Source organism: Rhinolophus hipposideros (assembly GCF_964194185.1).
Source record: "Rhinolophus hipposideros genome assembly, chromosome: 13".
Taxonomy (NCBI): Eukaryota; Metazoa; Chordata; class Mammalia; order Chiroptera; family Rhinolophidae; genus Rhinolophus; species Rhinolophus hipposideros.
In genome coordinates, this window is record NC_138059.1 from 783,306 (window position 1) to 802,001 (window position 18,696).

Consider the following 18,696-nt stretch of genomic DNA (forward strand, 5'->3'; position numbering starts at 1 on the left):
CCTGGCCTGTGATGCAGGACCTGGCTCTCCGGCACGTCCCTGACAGACCAACAGGCCGAGAACTGGGGCCTCTGGGTAGGGGGTGGGCCAGCTGCAGCTCTGTCCTGACCATCCCAGGCTCACTCGAGGCCGCCCTACCTCACGCAGGCCTGAGGCTGGAGCTCCCCTGGCTTCCGCCTGGTGGCCTGAGGCTGCACCAGGCAGGAGGTGAAGGGAAGCCTGGCTACCGTGCACGCTCTGCCAGCCACCAGCTGAGGCTCTAGGAAATGAATCTCCTGCCTGTCAGACAGGGCTGAGGCACCAAATGGTGGCCTCCCATTGCGCCCCCGCTCGTTCCCCGATAACCTGCAGCCCCATGCCCTCCCTGCCCACCCTCTTCCGGCCTTGACTTGGTTCGCCCCTGACGCTGCCACCTGTTAGAAGGGTCACACTGAGTCCATTTCCACACCTTTCTTGGTCTGTGAAGTGGCAATAAAGTCACTGTTCTGTGTAACAGAGAGCGACCAGGATTTACTGGGAGGTGATAAAACCAAATTCCAAGTGCCTGGGACCACGTTGCCAAGGCCAGGACACGGGACTCAGATGGAGCTGGGGTTCAGGTGGGTTGGCCAGCAGGTTTCCCACACAAGAGCCCCGCACCCCGACATCACACTCAGCCCTATGTCTGGGTTCTAGTGACGCATCTTCTCACAATCCTTGGGAACCAGGGTGGGCTCAGCCAAGCAAGGCCACTCCCTGCATGGGCGCCTCAGTGAGCCCCCAGCCCAGCTGGAGGGACAGCATTGCCCCAGGTAGTGGTCTGTGACAGAACGTGTAGACCTGGGGGGCAGCTTCGGGGCAGGGCAAGGCTGTAGCCCAATGGTTGGCCAGCTGAGACCCCACTTTACAGCACCAGGTTAAAATGACTGAGACGGGTGCACATGTGCTGTCTCCTGTCATCAGTGCTGTCCCATTTTTATACCCTGTCCACTTGAATTTCAACTTGAGATGTTCTAGACCCAAAGTGACACAAAGAAGAATTTAAAACGGGTGCACATGAAGTTGCCATGGTCAGCCTTTATTTTAGAGCACACTGCCCACCTGCTCTGCCATCAGTGAGGTTGGCTGTAAAACAACCCCACAGAGCACGCAGCCCATCAGCCCATGTCCTCTCAAGGACATGCCACTGGAGTCAAGCCTCATCCGTGGACACCCTCACTGTGGGCCAGATAGTGCCCGGACCTCTACCCCCACCCAGGCTCCCCACAGCAATCCCGACCTGCACGTGGGCCAAGGGGGTTCATCCCTGGATGACCAGCCCCTCAGCCTGAGGGTGCTACCCTTCCTCTCACACCACGCTCAGATATTTTATCCACCCCACCTGATGTCTGGGGGGCCACTTCCCGAGGACAAGTCTCAGGCAAGGCTGGGCCCCCTCTGACTCGCGCTGCCTGGTCTCGTCCCCCAAAGCACATAGGTCAGGGGTGGTTCCAGCAGAAGTCTGCACACTGGCTTTCCTTCCTCACCCACTGCCATGCCCACCAGGTGAGCTGTAACAATGACTCTGACCAAGGGCCACTTTTTCGAAGCGCAGTGACCTTTAACGCCTTGAACAGGAGTGGGGAGGCCAATGGCTTTGTCCCTAACCACCTCCTGAGTTGCAGGGTCCCTTACCATGGTAGGGAAAGTGTTATCCTCGAGGGCAAAAGTTTCCAGCTGGACCAGGACGACATGGGGCGGGTGAGAGTGGGAGAGCGGACCTCTGTACCTCAGGAGGGCTCTGGGCAGTATCTCTGCAAAGGCATCCCCTCCTCCCTGGAGGGATTGGCATCTCTGGGCCTCATACAACCAGCAGCCATCTGAGTCTAGAACTGGACGGAGAAATAGACCATGCAAGAGCTAGGCAGTAACGCACAGGCCCAACCCCCTTTAAACTGTGCCATCCAGAAGGCCAATTCCTAGGGCCCTTGGCAGTGCCTGAAGAGGCAGAGGAGCCCCAAGGGGCTCGAAGGCACTGCAAGGTTGTCCTGGCACAGCTGTCAGTGCTGCTAGGGGAGTCCAGGAGCTTGTCCAATCAAGTCACCAGGGCCCAAGTCCAGCCGCACGCCAACCCCACTCAATAAGAGCTGTTCAGAAAATGTATTTTCTTAAGGAAAATGAAAAACCCAAGTGGAACAGAAATCTACACCCTACTGCATCCAGAACCTCAGGAAGCCCAAGTGCGGGGCACCGTCCCCCTTCCCAGCCCACAGAGCCATCCTGCAAGAATGGGTCCAGGCTGGGGACTGAGACCCCACCCTGACCTCCTAGAGCATCTGTAAAAACGGACTTAATGCGCTAAAAACAAAACCGAGTGGTGCACCTTTCCACTGAGATGACCGTGTGGCTGTGGCATGGGAACTACGCAGCACCAGGGCTTGGGGTGGACAGGAGTCCTGGGCCCTTGTCCAGTGCAGGTGACAGGCTACAGGGGTGGGAGTGGGGTTGGAGGCCTCAGCTTTACAGAGACCAGGGCAGGGCACAGCCAACTGCACTCTGGTAAGTGCTGTGGTGTGTGAATGCCAGGCGTGCCTGGGAGGGGACCTGGCTCCGACCTCAGACCCCATGTGGATGCTTGCCCAGGGAGGAGCATGAGCCCGGGGGCTCTCCTCCAGCACCCCCAGGATGACCCTTCAGCAACAGACAGCCCTTCCAAGCCAGGCTGGGCTGGGTTCCCTGGAACGCTATTCACGGGGTGGGCCACCCCAGGGGAGGGGAGGAGGGCAGAGGGGAGACTGTGTGTGTCCTCTCCCTCCAGGTGCAGCAGGACAAAGGCCGTTGGGGGGCTGCTTGGGCTGTCTTGGTCACACCCCGTTGTCGGGGACTGTGGGAGAGGGCCCAATGCCTCCCAGCCGCCGGGCCATGCTGATCAGTGAGCGCAGGTGCACCAGCTTCAGTGGCCCCACCTCCCGGGGGTCCTGGCACTCCAGCCACCGCAGAGCAGTCTCCAGACCCCGAACAGCCTCTCCAGCTGTGGGCATGGGGCCCTCCTCCTCCTCTGCGCCCTCCATGACAGAGGGTAGGCTGGTGGGGGGTGGAGGGGTCACAGCGGCCAGCACAGGGGGCCGGCCAGGACCTGCCTCCTCTCGGCAGCCCTCAGGCAGGCCCCCGTCATCGTCCAGGTGCAGCCACTTGGCCACCTCCTCAGGTGCCAGGCGCTTGTAGGCGAGGGCTGCCAGGTGCGTAAGGTCGCTGAGCACCCTGCTGTGCTCGGCCGCCTCCTCCGCCTGGCCGGCCGGCTGCCCCACACACTCCTCCTCCAGCCGAGGCTCAAAGGCTGCCCGCAAGCCCAGCAGCCAGCAGCGTTCGATGCTGCCTGCCTGCACCAGGTCCCAGGAGAGGCCCGCCAGGTAGAGCATGTCCTTGAGCATGAAGCTGCGCATGAAGTCCAGCGGGGAGCCGCCGGCACAGGACACGGCCAGTCGCAGCAGCTCCCGCTTGTACAGCTGCTTGAAGGCGGCCACCACGCCCTGCTCCAGCGGGGCGGGGATGTGTGCCCGCCTGCTGCCCTTCGACAGGAATAGCACCCGGACAGCCCCATCGGGGGTCTGCAGCTCCTCCGGGGAGCCCAGGGGCTCTGGCCGAAACCGCCTGGGGGTCTCGTCGCTCTCCTCCAGGGCGAGCATCCTGGCCGCCGGGCTCGGGCAGGGTGGGTGGGCGACCAGCAGCACCGCCTTCTGCTGCAGGCAGCTGCGGCGCAGGTAGCGCCTGACGCCGGGGACGAACTCCTCGAAGAACCAGCCCCGCAACAGAGGGCGACTGAGCCAGGCGTCGGGACTGTAGCGGTAAGAGGCTGGGAACTTGTCCTGGTTGTGGTGGCGCAGGCTGGGCGGGTCCGGCAGCTGCCCAATGACCAGCGGCTTCAGCTTGTGGCTGCCGGTCAGGTTAGCGGCTAGCAGCACAGTCACCCGGTCGCCCCGCCAGCGGCGGCTGCAGCCCCCCGCACCTACAGGCGCAGCCTGCTCCGGAAGCAGCTTCCAGTAGAGGCCGGTGACGTTGGCGTTGTAGATCTGCTCGTCGCCGTAGCCACCCTCGGCTGGAGACGACGGGGCCGAGGCGCGGCCCGGCACGGGGCCGGCGCCCGGGGGCTGCGCGGGCTCCGGCTTGACGGGCGGGCCGGGCGCGGGGCTGACAGCCGGGGGCTCGGTCTCGCCGTAGATGCGCTGGCTGGAGATGCCGTGGCGCTTCTGCCAGCGCCAGAACCAGCCGTGGCTGGCCTTGAAGGTGCACTCGGGCCCGTAGATCTGGCGCGCGAAGGCCTCGGCCTGCGCCTGGATGAGCGGCCCCGACAACGGCACGCCGTGCTGGCGCAGCGCCAGGAACCACGAGTACACGGCGCGGTCGATCTCCTCTTCGTTGGCCAGTCGCATCTTCTTGCGCTGCGTGCCCACCTCGCCGCCCAGCTGCTCCAGGAACCAGCGCAGCTTCGGCTCGTCCTTGAGCCAGCCGCGCAGCGTGCCGCCGGGCACGCCAAAGTCGCGGCACACGCTGGCTTGCCGCTCGCCGCCCTTGACGCGCTCGATGGCCTGCAACTTGTCCTTGATGGAGTAGGCCTTGCGGAAGGCCATCTTCACCGCCACGCGGGGCCGCGCGGCGGGAGACGGGGCGGGCGCGGGGGGCCGCGGCGGCTGCGCTGGGCGCCCGAGAGGGGGCCGGCGGCCGCGGCGCGGGGCCGGGCCTGGCGGGGGGCCCGCGGAGTACATGGCGGCGGCGGCGGGAGCGCAGGAGCCATAAGCCCGCCGGCCGGCCGCGCGGGGCGGGGCGCTGGGGGCGGGGCCGCCCTCGGCCCTCCCCTTTGTCTCGCCGGCTCCCGGGACGCAGGCGCGCTGGCTCCGCCCCGTGCCGACGAGTCCACTGGGCCCGCAGCGCAGGAGGGGCGGGCGGAGGGCGGCTCTGTTCCCGGTGGTGCGCTCCGGCTCCTTGGGGGACAACGAGCCCCGTGCTGGTGTCCCCCTGGCCTCCGTGTTGGCGGCCGCTGGGAGAGCCGCGCGGAGGGCCCGGCGGCGGGGCGGGGCGGGGCGCGCGCGAGCCGCGGCCCCCGCTGCCCTCCCGCGGCGCGTGGTACAGCCCGCTGCTTCACTTCCCGTGCGCGCCGCCGGGCCGTCTCTTTCCTCCGCCGTCCCGCGCCGCCGAGCTCTCCTCCCCGGTCAGCGCGTCCCGGGCTGGCGTGTGAGTACCGCGGCGGGCCCCGAAGCAGCCGCACGCGCCGCGCAGGCCCCACGCGCCGGGGAGCGGGCGGCCCGGGCTGCGCTCGCGGCTCCGCGCCCTGAGGGACCGCGGCGCAGGTGCCGCCGGCGTGTCGGCCTGGGGGCCGTGGGCCAAGTGCGGCCCGGGGCGCGCGGAGGGGCGGGGCCCGCGGCCCACGTGGCCGGCCGCGCGCGGCGGCTGCCGGGCGGGACGGCGGCGGGGTTGCCAGGGCGGCGTGGGCCCGTGTCGGTGGGTGACGGCAGCGTGTGCCGCTGGGGCCCAGGCCTGTACGCCTTCCTTTGTCCCGCGCGCGTTCACTACGCACCTGCGGCTCACGGACGCGGGAGGGAATAAGGACGTGACTGCTGAGTGACGAGCCCAGGGTTTTCTGAGCGCGACTGGCGTCTTGACTTGGTTAAGGTGTCCGGGCAGCAGCCGACGTGGAAGCCACCGTCAAGGGGAGGGAGACGCCTTCCTGAAAAAGGGGCACTTTGAGTGGCAGAAGGGAAAGGCTGCCTGATGCTGCAGCCCAGGGGTGCAGTGGCGACCCCATGGCGGCTGCGTGTCAGAGTTTCCAGGACGAGGGGCCACCCTGGAGCCAGACGGCCATTGGGGTGGTCCCTGCCGGACGGTGGTGGCCCGGAAATTGACGCCGGCGTGAACTCCTCGCGGGCCTGGCCTGGGGCAGGGAGGGACGTCTTCACCTTCCGCGGCTCCCACAGGAGCAGCTGGGGTACCCCGGGCTCGCCGAGGCAGGAAGTGTGCAGGCTCGGATGCAGTTTGTGCCCAGTCCCGGGGGCAGCGTGCCCCCTGATCGAGCGCCTTCATGGAGCGCCTGGCACACAAACTAAGGAGTAGGCTCCGGCTGCCCCCTCTGCAGGGCAGCGTTCTGGGCCGTGTGCCAGTCCAGGCCTCCGTCTCTTCCCTGTGCAGTGGGGCTGCTGTGGGGTTCATGGGAGCCTGGGCAGAAGCAGCCCTGGACTATGGGTCCCTTCTTGCACTCGATGGGCCGAACGACTGCCGTCTGGAGATGGGCTGGTTCCTGGGCTTTGCTGCTGGGAGCTGGGTGAGGCTGCAGGTTTCAGCATAGGTGGGCAGATGTGCTTGGCTGGGGTTCTGGTGAATGGTTTCTTAAGGTGATGTTTTTTAAAAGGTCCATGAAATAATGTCCTCCAGCATGTCACGTACCACTGTCAACTTTGCAGGGGCCGCATGCGGGTAATGCTGGCCTGAGGGTTTGTCGAGCCCTGGCCCTGTGCCCATAGTTTTAAGATGATATGTGTTGGAAGCGGGTGGCAGCGAGACACTGAGGTGCAGCAAAGGCATTGGAGGAAGAAGACGGATCCCAGCCGCTCACCTCACCAGCTCAGAGCCTTGCTTCCAACTCCTGTGTCCCAGCTGTGTGTGAGGCCTGGGGACACACCAGGTGTGCACATGAAGGTCGGAGAAGCACATGCAGAACCAGTGTTGCCCCAAGGGAAGGACGCAGGGACCTGGCAGTCCCGGTGGAGCAACACGGGCTGGGACAGAAATAGAACTGACAGGCTGTGGCGTGAGGTGGGACCGTTGTCAGGCCTGGGGTGTGACTTGGGTATCCACAGTGTGAGCCCCGAGGCTGTGGGGGCCCCTTCCTACCGTCAGATGGGTTGGCAGTTCTGAGTGGGGCTGAACTATCCAGGAGGCAGAAGTCAGAGAGCCCGAGTAGGAGTTTGGGGCTGTGGCACCCGCCAAGGGGAGGCAGAGGGCACCCCGGCCGTCTGCACCTGGCCTGCACTGCTGGTGCCGCTGCTCAGTAGCTACGTGTCTGTTCTCATCGACTGTGACGTTTCAGGGGCTCGAGGCTGTCCTGGCGGCTGCTGCAGGTACACACACACAGCTCTACTGCGCAGCAGCCGTCGCGGCCATGCCAGCCGGGGGCCCAGGGCAAGCCGAGCCAGTGGCAGAGCAGCACACCGCATGCTTGCTCATGCCAGTCTCACTTCCAGTGGCAGGTGGGCATTTTTTGACCCCTGGGCACACAATCTAGGAGCTCCTCCCTGTGAGACTGCAATGGGGAGAGGGGGGCTGCGCCCAGAGGATGGGAAGGTGTGTGGAGGGTGGAGCCAGGGGAGGGGCCGGCCCCTCCCAGAAACCTGACACTGCTGGGCACAGCTCTGCCAGGCCACATCCTGACCTTCCTTCAGGGCCCTCTAGCCAGGAGTGCCCTGGGTGGGGGCTGTGGGTGGGTTCCTCGTGCTGGCACCTCTTGGTTCAGCTGGCCGAGAAGGGCCCATGGCCCACACATGCCCTGGACATGTTTTGGTGCACTGGGCTGGGAGCATCCAGACAGGGGCCGTCTTTAACCAGGACCACCTCAACCGTGTCAACTGCCTTCGCCACGGCCTGGTGGCCAGGCAGGCTATGGTCCCACTGGGGCCTCCCAAACTGGAGGCCCCCAAGAACCGGGGGTAGCGCCCCCTTTATGAGAAAGGTCTCAGTGTGCCTGATGGACAGGGTTGGGCCGCAGTGGGGATGGTCACCTCCTGGCTCTGCAGGTGAGCGAGCCAGCCGCCGAGGGGCCTCCTGAGGCCACTTCTGGTCCTTGCTCTGGTGTTTGTGAGTTTTCGTCCCCATGCTCTAAGCTGTGACCACTGCTGCCTGGACAAACCGTGGAGAGGAGTGTCCCTGTGGAAGCGCCGGGTCCTCACTGGAGAGCTGTAGGCATGTCTCTGTCCTCAGAGGGAAGTGTTTAGACTCCACCTCACTTTTCCACTAGGAAACATGGGGTTTCAGCTCAGCGGGTCCTTATGGAATGCAGGGCCCACGGGACAGGGGAGGTAGAGGACATAGGTGGGCTCCTGCGTCTGCTGTTTGGCTGTCTTGGGACCTAGCAGCAGAATGGGGGGAGCCAGAAGCGTCGCTGTGGGTGCTGTTGGCCCTGTCCCAGCATTGGCTTCGCCCCGGGTGGCTCTCCACTGCTCTCAGCTGTGACCAGCCTCCCCAGGTGAGGCTCCGTCACTGTCTGCAGAGCGCCCTTGACCCCCAGTGCCATACCCTGTCTGCCCCCCGCCCCAGAGCCTCACCTCCTGAGCAGCCCGCGTGGCTGTGCTCCTGCAGGCAGCCTGCCCAGGACCTGTGTGCTCTGAGGGGAGCTGCCTCCCCTTGGTGCCAGCTTGTCTATCCACCCCTGCAGGGCACCTTGTGCACCCCCATCCGGCAGTGACTTCATGCTACGCAGGGACCTGGGTAGCATGTCCCCAGAGCTCCCATTGGAGAAGGGAGACAGAGTCTTAAGAACTCTGGTGCTGAGTAGCTGCGGGGGACCCCAGGGCAGGGCACCGTGGGCAGGGCATGTCATCTGTGCCCAGCGGGCCTCTTAGAGTTGGCTTCTTAGTTTCCTCGGGCGGGCTGCCACCTCCTATGAGTTTGGGTGTGGCCCCTAGCTTCTGTGGCGTTTCCCCATCTGTGAATGAGCTGTAAGCCCTGTCCTTTTGCCACACGGGGAGACTTTGTGTCCCTCAGAGTCCTTTGGTGGTGCTGTGTTTCGTCATTGGCCCTGAGGCACGGTGGCTGCGGAGACCGCTGTGTGGCCCTTGCCGTCTTGCACTTTATCAGAACTGCTCCTTGGGGAGCAGCCTGGACCAGTGGCAGCGTGGGGCTGGGTCCTTTCACAGCTTCAGGTGGACAGTGGGGGCACTCGGTGCTGGCACACCTGCCCCAGGTTGCCTCAGCCTGAGCGAGGAGCAGGTGGGGGCTGTTGAGATGGTGCTTCTGGCGCCTGCGTGGGCTCCAGTCAAGGGGAAGCCCAGCATGCCCGTTTCGAGTGATGACAGCCTTGCTACCCGGGCGGCCTGCTGGCGTTCTGGTGGTGGGCCTGTGCTCACCATGTGTCCACCGCTCGCCTGCACGCCGCCTCACCGAGCAGCTCCTCAAAGGGCTGCCCTGTCTGAATGCCTCTAACTTGCTGCTTTCTCTTCATGCTGTCCTAGGAGGTCAGAGTGAAAGTAAGTACACCTGTCCTGTGTGCCCTTCATCTGAGACTGGGAAGCCCCAGCGTAGCCGGCACTGCTCCTGGAGAGTGCGGGGCCTGGCTTGCCAGGCTGCTGGCTTCTGTCCTTGTCGTCTGGAACACAGAGGAGCTGGATTTGCCGTGCTTCTGACCTTGATCCGTCGGGGGGAGCAGCAGCGAGTGTGGTCTCAGTGCTTCCCTGGGCTGACCAGCTGTTCCCTGAGCGGGTCAGGACTGTGGGTAGGGCACAGAGCTACAGCCCCTGCAGGGCTTGGGCACAGGGGGTCCAGCCGTGTGGGCAGGGCTGAGGGGGCTTGGCGTCAGAGGTCAGAGGGCACACACACCCTGCCTAGGCAGCCTGCTGCCCCCTCTGGGACAGTGGGTGATGTCACAATGCCCTACCTCCCACTACTGCCAGCCTGGCAGGAAGGCACCTGGGGGCGGCCCCAACTCCTCTCTGGGACCTCAGAAGAGACCTGAGGCATGTGCCATTAGAGGCCCCCAAGGCGCCCCTCAGGACAAGGGGGAATCTCCCCGAAGTGCTAGGCAGTGTAGGACTTAGTCCACGCGTCCCCACGGTAACTGGAGTCAGGTTTTGGTTTTGTTTGGGGGAATGGTTTCCCATCCAGGGTGGAAGGCTGCCCTCCCTCTGGAGACCTTGTCCCCAGGGGATGAAGGCTCAGTGGATCTGCCCTTGCTTAGGCTCCACTAACGACCCAGAAACGCAGGGGAGGCGGGGATGGTCCGAGGGTTAGCACCTTGGTTAGCGGTGGGCAGTCAGCAGGAGGCTTCTGCTTTGGGGAGCAGGGCCCCGAGTCAGGCCTGTGGCTGGGATGGAGTCGCTGTGCCTCTCACAGCCACCCCTCTGGATCAGGCCAGCCGAGTGAGCTCGGGAACCCTAGACGCACCATCAGAGGAGGCTGACTCCTGTTCTTGCTGAGTGGGGGTCCCTCAGCGTTCTGGTCTGGTCAGCATAGTGGGCGCCAGCCTTTCCACAGCACCACGCCTAGGAGCAGAGTGGCGGGTGGGGGGGGTCCCCGTGCCAGCAGCAGGATCGGAGTGAGGCCATTGTTGTCAGGCCAGCTGCCCTTGGAGCAGACGCCTCAAGTCATCTCCAGCGAGGACGCGGAGGCTCCCGGCACACAGGCTTGTCTATTGGCCACAGTACAGGTTGGGCCAAGCCCCCCACCTGTCTCCAGACATCCCGGGGCTCAGAGATTCCTGGTGGCCCCTTAGTTTAGTGCACCCAAAGGTGTGAGCTGGTTGCCTCTTGCTAGGAGGCGCCTGCAGCTGACAGTGGAGCCTGCTTCTCCCTCCCTGCCTGAGCCACTGGGCTCGTTCCCTTTAGAGGGTCACCGACACGGTGTCTGGTGTCTTCCGGAGGTGGGGCCCTCCACCCTTTGCGCCCAGCTGCCACTGCGCGGCCAGCCCATCTAAGACCCTAGGCAGCTCCTCTTGGAACATGTGATGTCTGGACGGTACTGTGGCCGTGACGGGCATGGGCGACAGGCTGGGCACACTGTGAGGGGCCGTCCTCAGGCAGCTATGTGCTTTCGGGAAAACCAGTGCCTCGGGAGGTGGCTACACTCAGCAAAACAGGACATCAGTGTCACTCTCATGAACAACAAGTAATTTATCGTTATAAGGGAGTCTCGTGTTTCGTGGGGCGTACTTATTCTAAAGATTATTTGTTGTTCACATAAAAGTAAGTTCACTGAGTGCATCGTGTATTTTATCAGGCGAGCCTACCTGGAGATTCTGTGAGAAGTTTCTGTGGCCAGAGAGGTTTGGAAACTTCTCCAGATTTCTTTGGAGAGCTTGGGGCATGTTGGATTAGAAAAGACAAGTACGGTTAGGAGAATGCGTGCGTTTACACACCCAGATGTACGGTGTTAGTTTATTGCGGTACTGAGCTCCCCTGGGCTAGACTTGGGATCCCTGCATGTTGCCTGATGGCTCCCCTTGGGAAGCGTCCGGGCCTCCACCTCGTGGCCGGGCTGCGGGGGAGGGGCTGGCTCGCTGTGCTCAACCATCTTCTTGTCTTGCTTTTAACGCTGCGTGGAAGATGAGGAGCGGGAAGGCCTCCTGCGCTCTGGAGACCGTCTGGGAGCACAAGCAGAAGTACGGGGACGCGGAGCGGCGCTTCTACGAGCAGGAGGCCATGCGAGCCGCCGCCCACCAGCAACTCCTAGCCACGGCACCTGCTGCGAATGGGCCTGGCCAGCAGGACACTGAGGCAGCCGCGGAGGCGGCGGCCCCGGGCAGCTGCAGGGGGGCCCCTGGGAAGGGCTGCGAGGGGGCAAAGCCCCTGCAGAAGAAGAGGAAGCGCTCCCCGAAGAGCTGTCTCATCCAGGAAGACCTGGCCCTTTTGGGCCTCTCGGCTGACCACGTCTGGCTGGACAAGCCGCTTTTCGACCAGGCTGAGAGCTCCTATCGTCAGAGGCTGGCAGACGTGGCTGCCCAGGCAGCCCGGCCGCAGGCTCTGGCCCCCAAAGGTCCCTGCACGCATGGAAGCCAGGTGGCCTGCCACCACGTAACCTGGGGCGTCTGGGTCAACAAGTCTGCCTTCGACCTGGCCGAGCGGGCGTTCGTGGAGTGGTCTCAGGCTTTGCTGTTGGCTGCAGAGGGAAGCAACAGGCAGGGGACTCCCGACACAGGCCAGCCGGCACCTGCCCCTGACCTGGCCCTCACCTGCCAGCCCAGCCCACCGGCCAACGGCCAGCCCCCGCTGGGCAGCCTGCAGGCCCTGGTGCAGGAGGTGTGGCTGGAGAAGCCCCGCTACGACGCAGCCGAGAGGGGTTTCTACGAGGCCCTGTTTGACGGCCACCCCCCTGGGAAGGTGCGCCTGCAGGAGCAAGTCGGCCAGGCCGAGGGCGCCAGGCGGGGCCGCAGAGACCGGCCGGGCCGCAGCGCTGTGGGGAGCCGGCGGGCCGGGCCTCGGCGGGTCGATGGGGTGATTCCCTCGGCCCTGCCCTACTGGTACTTCCTGCACAAGGACGCCGAGGCCCCCTGGCTCAGCAAGCCCACCTACGACAGCGCAGAGTGCCGCTACCATGCCGCCGAGGCCGTGCGCATGGCCTGGCGCCTGGAGGCCACGGCTCTGGCTCACCGACCCGCTGCCCGGGCTGGCCCATCTGTGTCCACCCTGAGACCCAAGTAGGAGAAACGTGCTGGGCGGGTGCTCTCCTCCCTGCCCCCCACCCCAGCAGGGCTATCCCCGAGACGGCTGGACCCGGCTAAGTTGGATGCACTAGTGGGTTGAGCAGTGCAGCCTCCAGGGTCACCCCTTGGGGGTCACAGTTATTGGGGCAGGGAAGGGGTTGGCACAGGGCTGACTGCCCCACACAGGATTCCCTATTGGCTGGGCAACTCCTGGGGCAGCGTTGAAGGCTGAGCCTCAGTGGGGCAAGACGTGGGAGGCACCACGCCCCCGCCTGCCCCTCCTGTCATCCACCCCTGCCTCCCTTGTCCTGGGGCACTGCGGAGGTAAGGTGGGTGTCTCAGGTCCCCCAGCACACGGCCACCTGAGCAGCCTGAGTCCGAGGGACACCGCTGAGGAAGGCAGACTTGCTTTTAGCCTGAGGCACCATTGGTGATCTCTGAGACCAGGGGCAGGGGCAGGCCAGTGCCTGGCCACAAAATGGGTTGTGGCGAGCTGGACCCAGGCAGGGGGCCACACAAACCCTAAGGAAGACGAGGTGCAGCTGGGCTGGGTGAGGGCTGGCGTGTAGGCAGCTGTGTCCCAGGCTGGGCCAGTGGGGACTTGGAGAGGTCCCTTGGGCCTCCAGTGCTGGCCTGGGCCCCTTGGTTCTGCCCTCTGGGGTTGATCTTGGTGTGAGGAACGGCACCATTGTGGGGGGGGGGTGATGCTTAGGGGGGGTTCATGGTGGTCTCGCTCCTCGTGGGGTGGGGGTGGAGCAGGTTCATGGGACCCACCCCCTCTTGTCACGGGGTCACTTGGCAAGGTCCAGTGGCGGCCTGGGGTCTGTTTCTGTCCCATTCGGTGAGGAACAGGAAGGGCTCTGCAGGCCCAGGTCTGGTTGCTCCCACCTTGCCGAGCGTGGGACAGCAGCAGACGGCCGGCAGGTGTGTGTGGCAGAGCAGCGACTTGCAAAGCGCCGGCTGGGTGTGGCTCTCCTGCAGGCGGCTTGTCCTGGTCCAGAGCAGCAGTTCTCAAGCTTCATGTCTCCGGTCCCCAAAGAGCTTTTGTCATGTCTGTCCATTTTTACCACATTTGCACTTAAAACAGATGCTAAAAGTGTTTATTAAAGAATGAGAGTAAATTTGAGGGTAGACATTAGGACTGACAGCATGTTTTTATGACACGGAGTTTTTCTGTGAGAAAAGCCTCCAGTGAGTGCGTGGCTTCGTTTCACATCGTGGGAATGTGAGTCAGTGTCTGGCTCAGGCGGTGTGCTCTCTCCCCTGCTCTGCACTCAGGCTGGGTGTGTTGTCTGACTGACCTAAACCCGGCCTCGTACACGTGTGTGCTCGGAAAACGGAGGGTCTCGGGGACCCCCAGAAGTTCCTGGCCACACTCTGAGAGCCACTGGTCTTGGGAACAGGCCTGGGACCCGCCTGGGCACTGAGGGAAGCCTGTGGGGGGAGGGGCATACAGGCTCTCCGGCCCTGCTGAGAACACTCATGCTCTGCCCCGGTGCCTGGAGCCCCTGTCACCCAAGGACTGGGACGGCCTGCCTGCCCCTCGGTGCCCAGGCTGTTGGCAGGGGTGCCAGTGCAGGCCAGGTTGTCTTAGCCTCCTCTCCTTCTCCTCCCAGCAGGAAAATGGCCACAAACTTCCTCGTGCACGAGAAGATCTGGTTCGACAAGTTCAAGTATGACGATGCAGAAAGGAAATTCTACGAGCAGATGAACGGGCCTGTGGCTGGCTGCTCGCGCCAGGTAGGGGCTGCGCTTGGGGCCACAGTGTCTGCAGCACCAGGAGGACAGGCACATTGTGCCCAGCGGCTGCTCCAGGTGGAGGGGTCTTTGGCGGGGTGGCCCTGGCTGGCTCCTGGGGTGCTGGATCTGCTCCTGTCGCAGCATGGGACAACGCGCCCCCACCGTCTCCCGGGCCTGGGCTGGGCCTGTGGTCAGGGCTGCAAGACTCCAGCACCCTGCGCTTCTGCCTGCTGAGCTCGTTCTGCGCACCACACGCCCGCTGTCCACACAAGGGCTCCTTTTTTATGTTTTGGAAGTTAAAATTTTTTAATGAAAAAAAAAAAAAGACTGGTTCTTTCTGCACTATCTGCAGGAGAACGGCGCCAGCGTGATCCTGCGGGACATTGCGAGAGCCAGAGAGAACATCCAGAAATCCCTGGCTGGAGTGAGTACCGCGGCCTGAGTGCTGCCGGCGCGCTAGTGCGGCCGCCCTCACGCCAACGGCACGCCCCACTTCCCCCACGACTGCTGGCTGTGGCCTTTGGAGCAGTTCGGGCAAGGTGTGCAGTGCTGTGCTCCTGCCGGGACCCAGACCTGGGAGCCTTCCTTCCTGCCGGGCCTCTTGCCTGCTTGCTGGTGCTTCCCCGGCTCTCCCCGCTCGCCCTGGCCGCTTGTGGGCACACGCCTGCGGCCATGTGAGAGCCTGGCATCTGTCTCTCCCTGAGGCCTTGCGCTTCCCAGAGAGAGGGTTCACAGAGTGTGGGGTTCAAGTCAGAATCGGCACCACCGTGAATTTGAGGCCCAGGGAGGCGCCCTGCAGCCCAGCTCGGCCTTTGGGATCCCAGGTGGGGACAGAAGGGGACAGCCCCGTCCAGCTGTGCCCCAACCTGTTCAGGGAGCTTGGCCCTAGGAGGTGGCAGACCTGCTGCTCCGCTGTCCTGGCCCTCGGAACCAAGACCTCATTCTCCCTTTGGGACGCAGGGGTGTGTCCTGACATGGTGTCAGCACGGCTGTGCTCCTTCTGGAGACCCCAGGAGAGAAGCCATTTCTTTGCTTTCTCCAACTTGGAGAAGCTGCCCATGCTCTTTGGCCTGTGGCTTCTGGCCAGCAGTATCATGACTGATGTTTGCCTCTGTCCCATCCCTTCTCTCCTTGCTTCTCTCACATATGGACCTTGTGATAACACTGGGCCCACCTGCATAATCCAGAAGCATCTCAACCCCATGACATCTGCAAAGTCCTTTTTGTCATGTGAGGTCCCTTGGCTGCACAGCTGGTTGACATGGCCTGGCTACCGGGCCACAGGCTGGGCAGCCTTGGGCCGTTGTCCCCCAGGAAGTGGGACCACCGCACTGCAGGGCCTCCTGCACACTTGGGCCCTCTCTGCCCCTGCGTTGCCTTCTACCCGACCAGGTTCAGGCCAGGCAGACAGGGAGCCAAGTGGCACGAGGTTTTTGCTGCCGGGGCTCAGCAGCTCTAAGCTACGGGAACTCTCCCTCCTCCCACCCTCAGGCCTGGCTGTGTTGGGCTCGGCTCTGGATCCTGGGCTTTGGGGAAAGCTATGCCATGCTGCTCGGGCTTGGGGACAGTATGTTGGGGCTGGCCAGCACCGTCCTTCCCGGGTCCCTGTCAGCAGCTGAATGACGTTACTCTAATGTTTAAAGCACCACAGACCCCATGGTTTAAACAATAGACATTTATTTGCTCACAATCTGAAGGCTGGAGTCCAAGATCAAGGTCTGGGCGGGCTTGGTTCCTTCGGAGGTCTGTCTCCTGGGCACACAGACGGCTGTTTCCTGCCATGTTTTGCGTCATCTTCCCTCTGTCTATTGTAAGGACACCAGTCATTGGGTTAGGACCACCCTAATGCCCACATTATAACTAGGTCACCACTGTAAAGACCCCACATCGACGTGAACGTTAGAGGAACGTCCTGCCACTGCTTACAGGACCCGGGAAAGGACAGGGCTGACCCAGTCGCAGGCTCGGACTAGTGTGGGGTGGAGCTCAGCAGACACGGGCTTCAGCACCCGTGGGTGCCTGGTGCCAGACACAGCACTGGGGGTAAGGGTGGAGACCAAACCTTGGTGAGCAGTGCTGCCTGTGGCTTGCGACAGCTGTACCTGGACTGGGCCGCCTGGGCCCTCCTTTCTGCGGCAGAGGCCCTGGGCTCCCTGGCTGCCGCGTCCTTGCTTTGGAATGAGCTTGTGTGCAGGGAGGGCAGGGGGCGGTAGTGCCCAGGCATAGGCTTCCTGGAGAGGTCTGATAACACTGCTTGCGGGGAGACTCGGCTCCAGCCTGCCACCGGCATCGGCGTCACTTCGCTGGAGCATGGCGCCCTGGGAGGGGAGCCTGCTGAGCCGGCCGGCAGGAGCAGGAGGTTCTGGCTTTCATCCGTGTGTGACAGAAGCCATCAGGGATCTTAGTGGGAAGGGCATTGGGAGCTGAGTGCCCGTGGGGGACAGTGGTCTAGGGAGACACCCTGGAGAGCTGCCGGTGGGTGGTGTGCCATTGACTGACTGAAGTAGGAGGTGGGGCCTGCATTGAGCTGAGGAGGGGAACGAAGTGAGCAGGACCCCCTGGGCCGTGCTGGTCAGTGTTCCTTCTGCAGCCACACAGTGCCCTGTCCACCCTGGGCCAGCTCTGCGAGGAGCAAGCTGGTGGGTGGGTCACTGCCCAGTACTCTGGCCGGGAGCCAGGCACTTGGCGGCCTGTCCTCTCTGGGGACCATGGTTCGGGGGGAATACAGAGTAAGGGGAGGCCACGTGGCTTGTCCTTTGGCTGCTTGGCAGGTGGACCTCAGGCCCAGGTCTCTGATTGGACACCTGAGGGGGACAGGGAATCCTGTCCTTGGTGCAATTTCGCTGGGCTGCACGTAGGCCCCTAGAGTGTGACTCAGGTGTGAGCTCCTTGGGCAGCATTGCGTGGGTCAGGCAGTGGGAGCCAGGCTTGGGTTCCTGGGTTGCCCAGAGCCCTCAAGGGTGGGCTTGGTGAGCCAGACGGTGGTTGCGTGGCCCAGGGAGGCAGGGTGCTGTGCTGGCTGCTGCGGGGTGGCATGCTCCTTCCTGCTGTTCCTGGGACCGGCAGCCCTCCGCTTCCTTCTGCTCTGCTGGGCAGTGCTGGCCCTGGCTCTGAGCTCCCGCTGCCTCCATGTGGGGGCTGCCCTGGGCCCTTTCTGCTTTTCAGTGTCACCGTGGTCCCTGCTCTCAAGGCTCCTCCCCCTCCTGGGTGGAGCATGGCAGGCGGACCCAGCTCAGGGCTACACTTACGAGTGGCTGTGAATGGCGGGGACCATAGGAGCAGGCTGGGGTGCCAAGCTGTCACCCTCCCCCTGCCTTGCAGAGCTCAGGCCCGGGGGCCTCCGGTGGACCTGGCGGAGACCACAGTGAGCTCATCACCCGCATCGCCAGCCTAGAGGTGGAGAACCAGAGCCTGCGAGGCGGTGAGGCCCTGACCCTGATTGGGGTGGGGGAGGGGGTCCCCGCCTGGCCCTGGCCCCCTGACCAGTCCCCTTGGCTCCTGCAGTGGTGCAGGACCTGCAGCAGGCCGTCTGCAAGCTGGAGGCCCGGCTGGCTGTGCTGGAGAAGGGCTCGCCAGCCCACCGCGCCACAGCCCCACAGACCCAGGTGAGCGCCACCTAGGCCCAGGGTCCCAGGTCCCCCGGGCCCCCCAGCCAAGCTGTGCGGGTCCCAGCCTCCACTCCCCCTCGGCAGCACGTGTCCCCGATGCGCCAAGTGGAGCCCTCCACCAAGAAGGCGGCCACTGCCACAGAGGATGACGAGGACGATGACATCGACCTGTTTGGCAGTGACGAGGAGGACGACAAGGAGGCCACGCGCCTGCGGGAGGAGCGGCTGCGGCAGTACGCGGAGAAGAAGGCCAAGAAGCCCGCGCTGGTGGCCAAATCCTCCATCCTCCTGGACGTCAAGCCCGTGAGTGGCCCATCTCTGACCCCCCGACCCCCGCCTGTGGTCCTGGTGGCAAGTGAGAGCCAAGTCAGAGACCTCGGGCTAAGGACAGACACGGGGCGGGCAGGGGTAACTCCGGCGGCTCGCGGGGCCCTGAGAAACGCGCTCTGCTGTGCTGCGGGGTGGCTCCCCAGTGTCACAAGCTCCTGCCCCAACCTGTCCTCCCCTCTGTCCCCAGTGGGATGACGAGACGGACATGGCCCAACTGGAGGCCTGCGTGCGCTCAGTCCAGCTGGATGGGCTGACCTGGGGGGGCTCCAAGCTGGTGCCCGTGGGCTACGGCATCCGCAAGCTACAGATCCAGTGTGTGGTGGAGGATGAGAAGGTGGGGACCGACCTGCTGGAAGAGGAGATCACCAAGTTCGAGGAGCACGTGAGTGGGGGGGCCCCCACAGGGGCTGGTCTGCAGGGGACAGGAGCGGGTGGGCCTTGGGGACATGGCCCCACGTGACCACTGGCCTCCTTCCTCTCCCCAGGTGCAGAGCGTGGACATTGCTGCTTTCAACAAGATCTAAGTCCGCAGTGGGCCTGGGCGCGGCTCTGGCCTGCAGCCATTAAAGACTGAGATCCAGCGCTCTGGCTCCTGTCCTGGTCTGGGCCCTGGGGGTGGGCGGCGTTCCGTGAGCAGCATTGCCAGGTCCCAGGTCTCAGTAG

At 64.0% G+C, this 18,696-nt stretch overlaps 1 protein-coding gene across 16 annotated transcripts; it reads left to right on the plus strand.

The window, feature by feature from the left end:
* The first annotated feature begins 4,852 nt into the window (after positions 1–4,852).
* Positions 4,853–18,614, plus strand: EEF1D (eukaryotic translation elongation factor 1 delta). 16 transcript variants are annotated; one of them, XM_081070705.1, is made up of 9 exons: positions 5,393–5,454; positions 9,174–9,433; positions 13,972–14,095; positions 14,448–14,519; positions 17,417–17,516; positions 17,600–17,700; positions 17,788–18,006; positions 18,221–18,415; positions 18,519–18,614. In XM_081070705.1, exons 3-9 carry the CDS (start codon positions 13,979–13,981, stop codon positions 18,555–18,557), a joined length of 843 nt encoding a protein of 280 aa, XP_080926831.1. In that variant the 5' UTR covers positions 5,393–5,454; positions 9,174–9,433; positions 13,972–13,978; the 3' UTR covers positions 18,558–18,614. The 16 variants fall into 16 exon arrangements, with proteins under 16 accessions (XP_080926830.1, XP_080926820.1, XP_080926822.1 ...); XM_081070703.1 differs by lacking the exon at positions 14,448–14,519 and adding an exon at positions 11,259–12,349 and having other exon boundaries at positions 5,415–5,454; XM_081070691.1 differs by lacking the exon at positions 5,393–5,454 and adding an exon at positions 11,259–12,349 and having other exon boundaries at positions 8,869–9,433.
* The last annotated feature ends 82 nt before the right edge of the window (positions 18,615–18,696 follow it).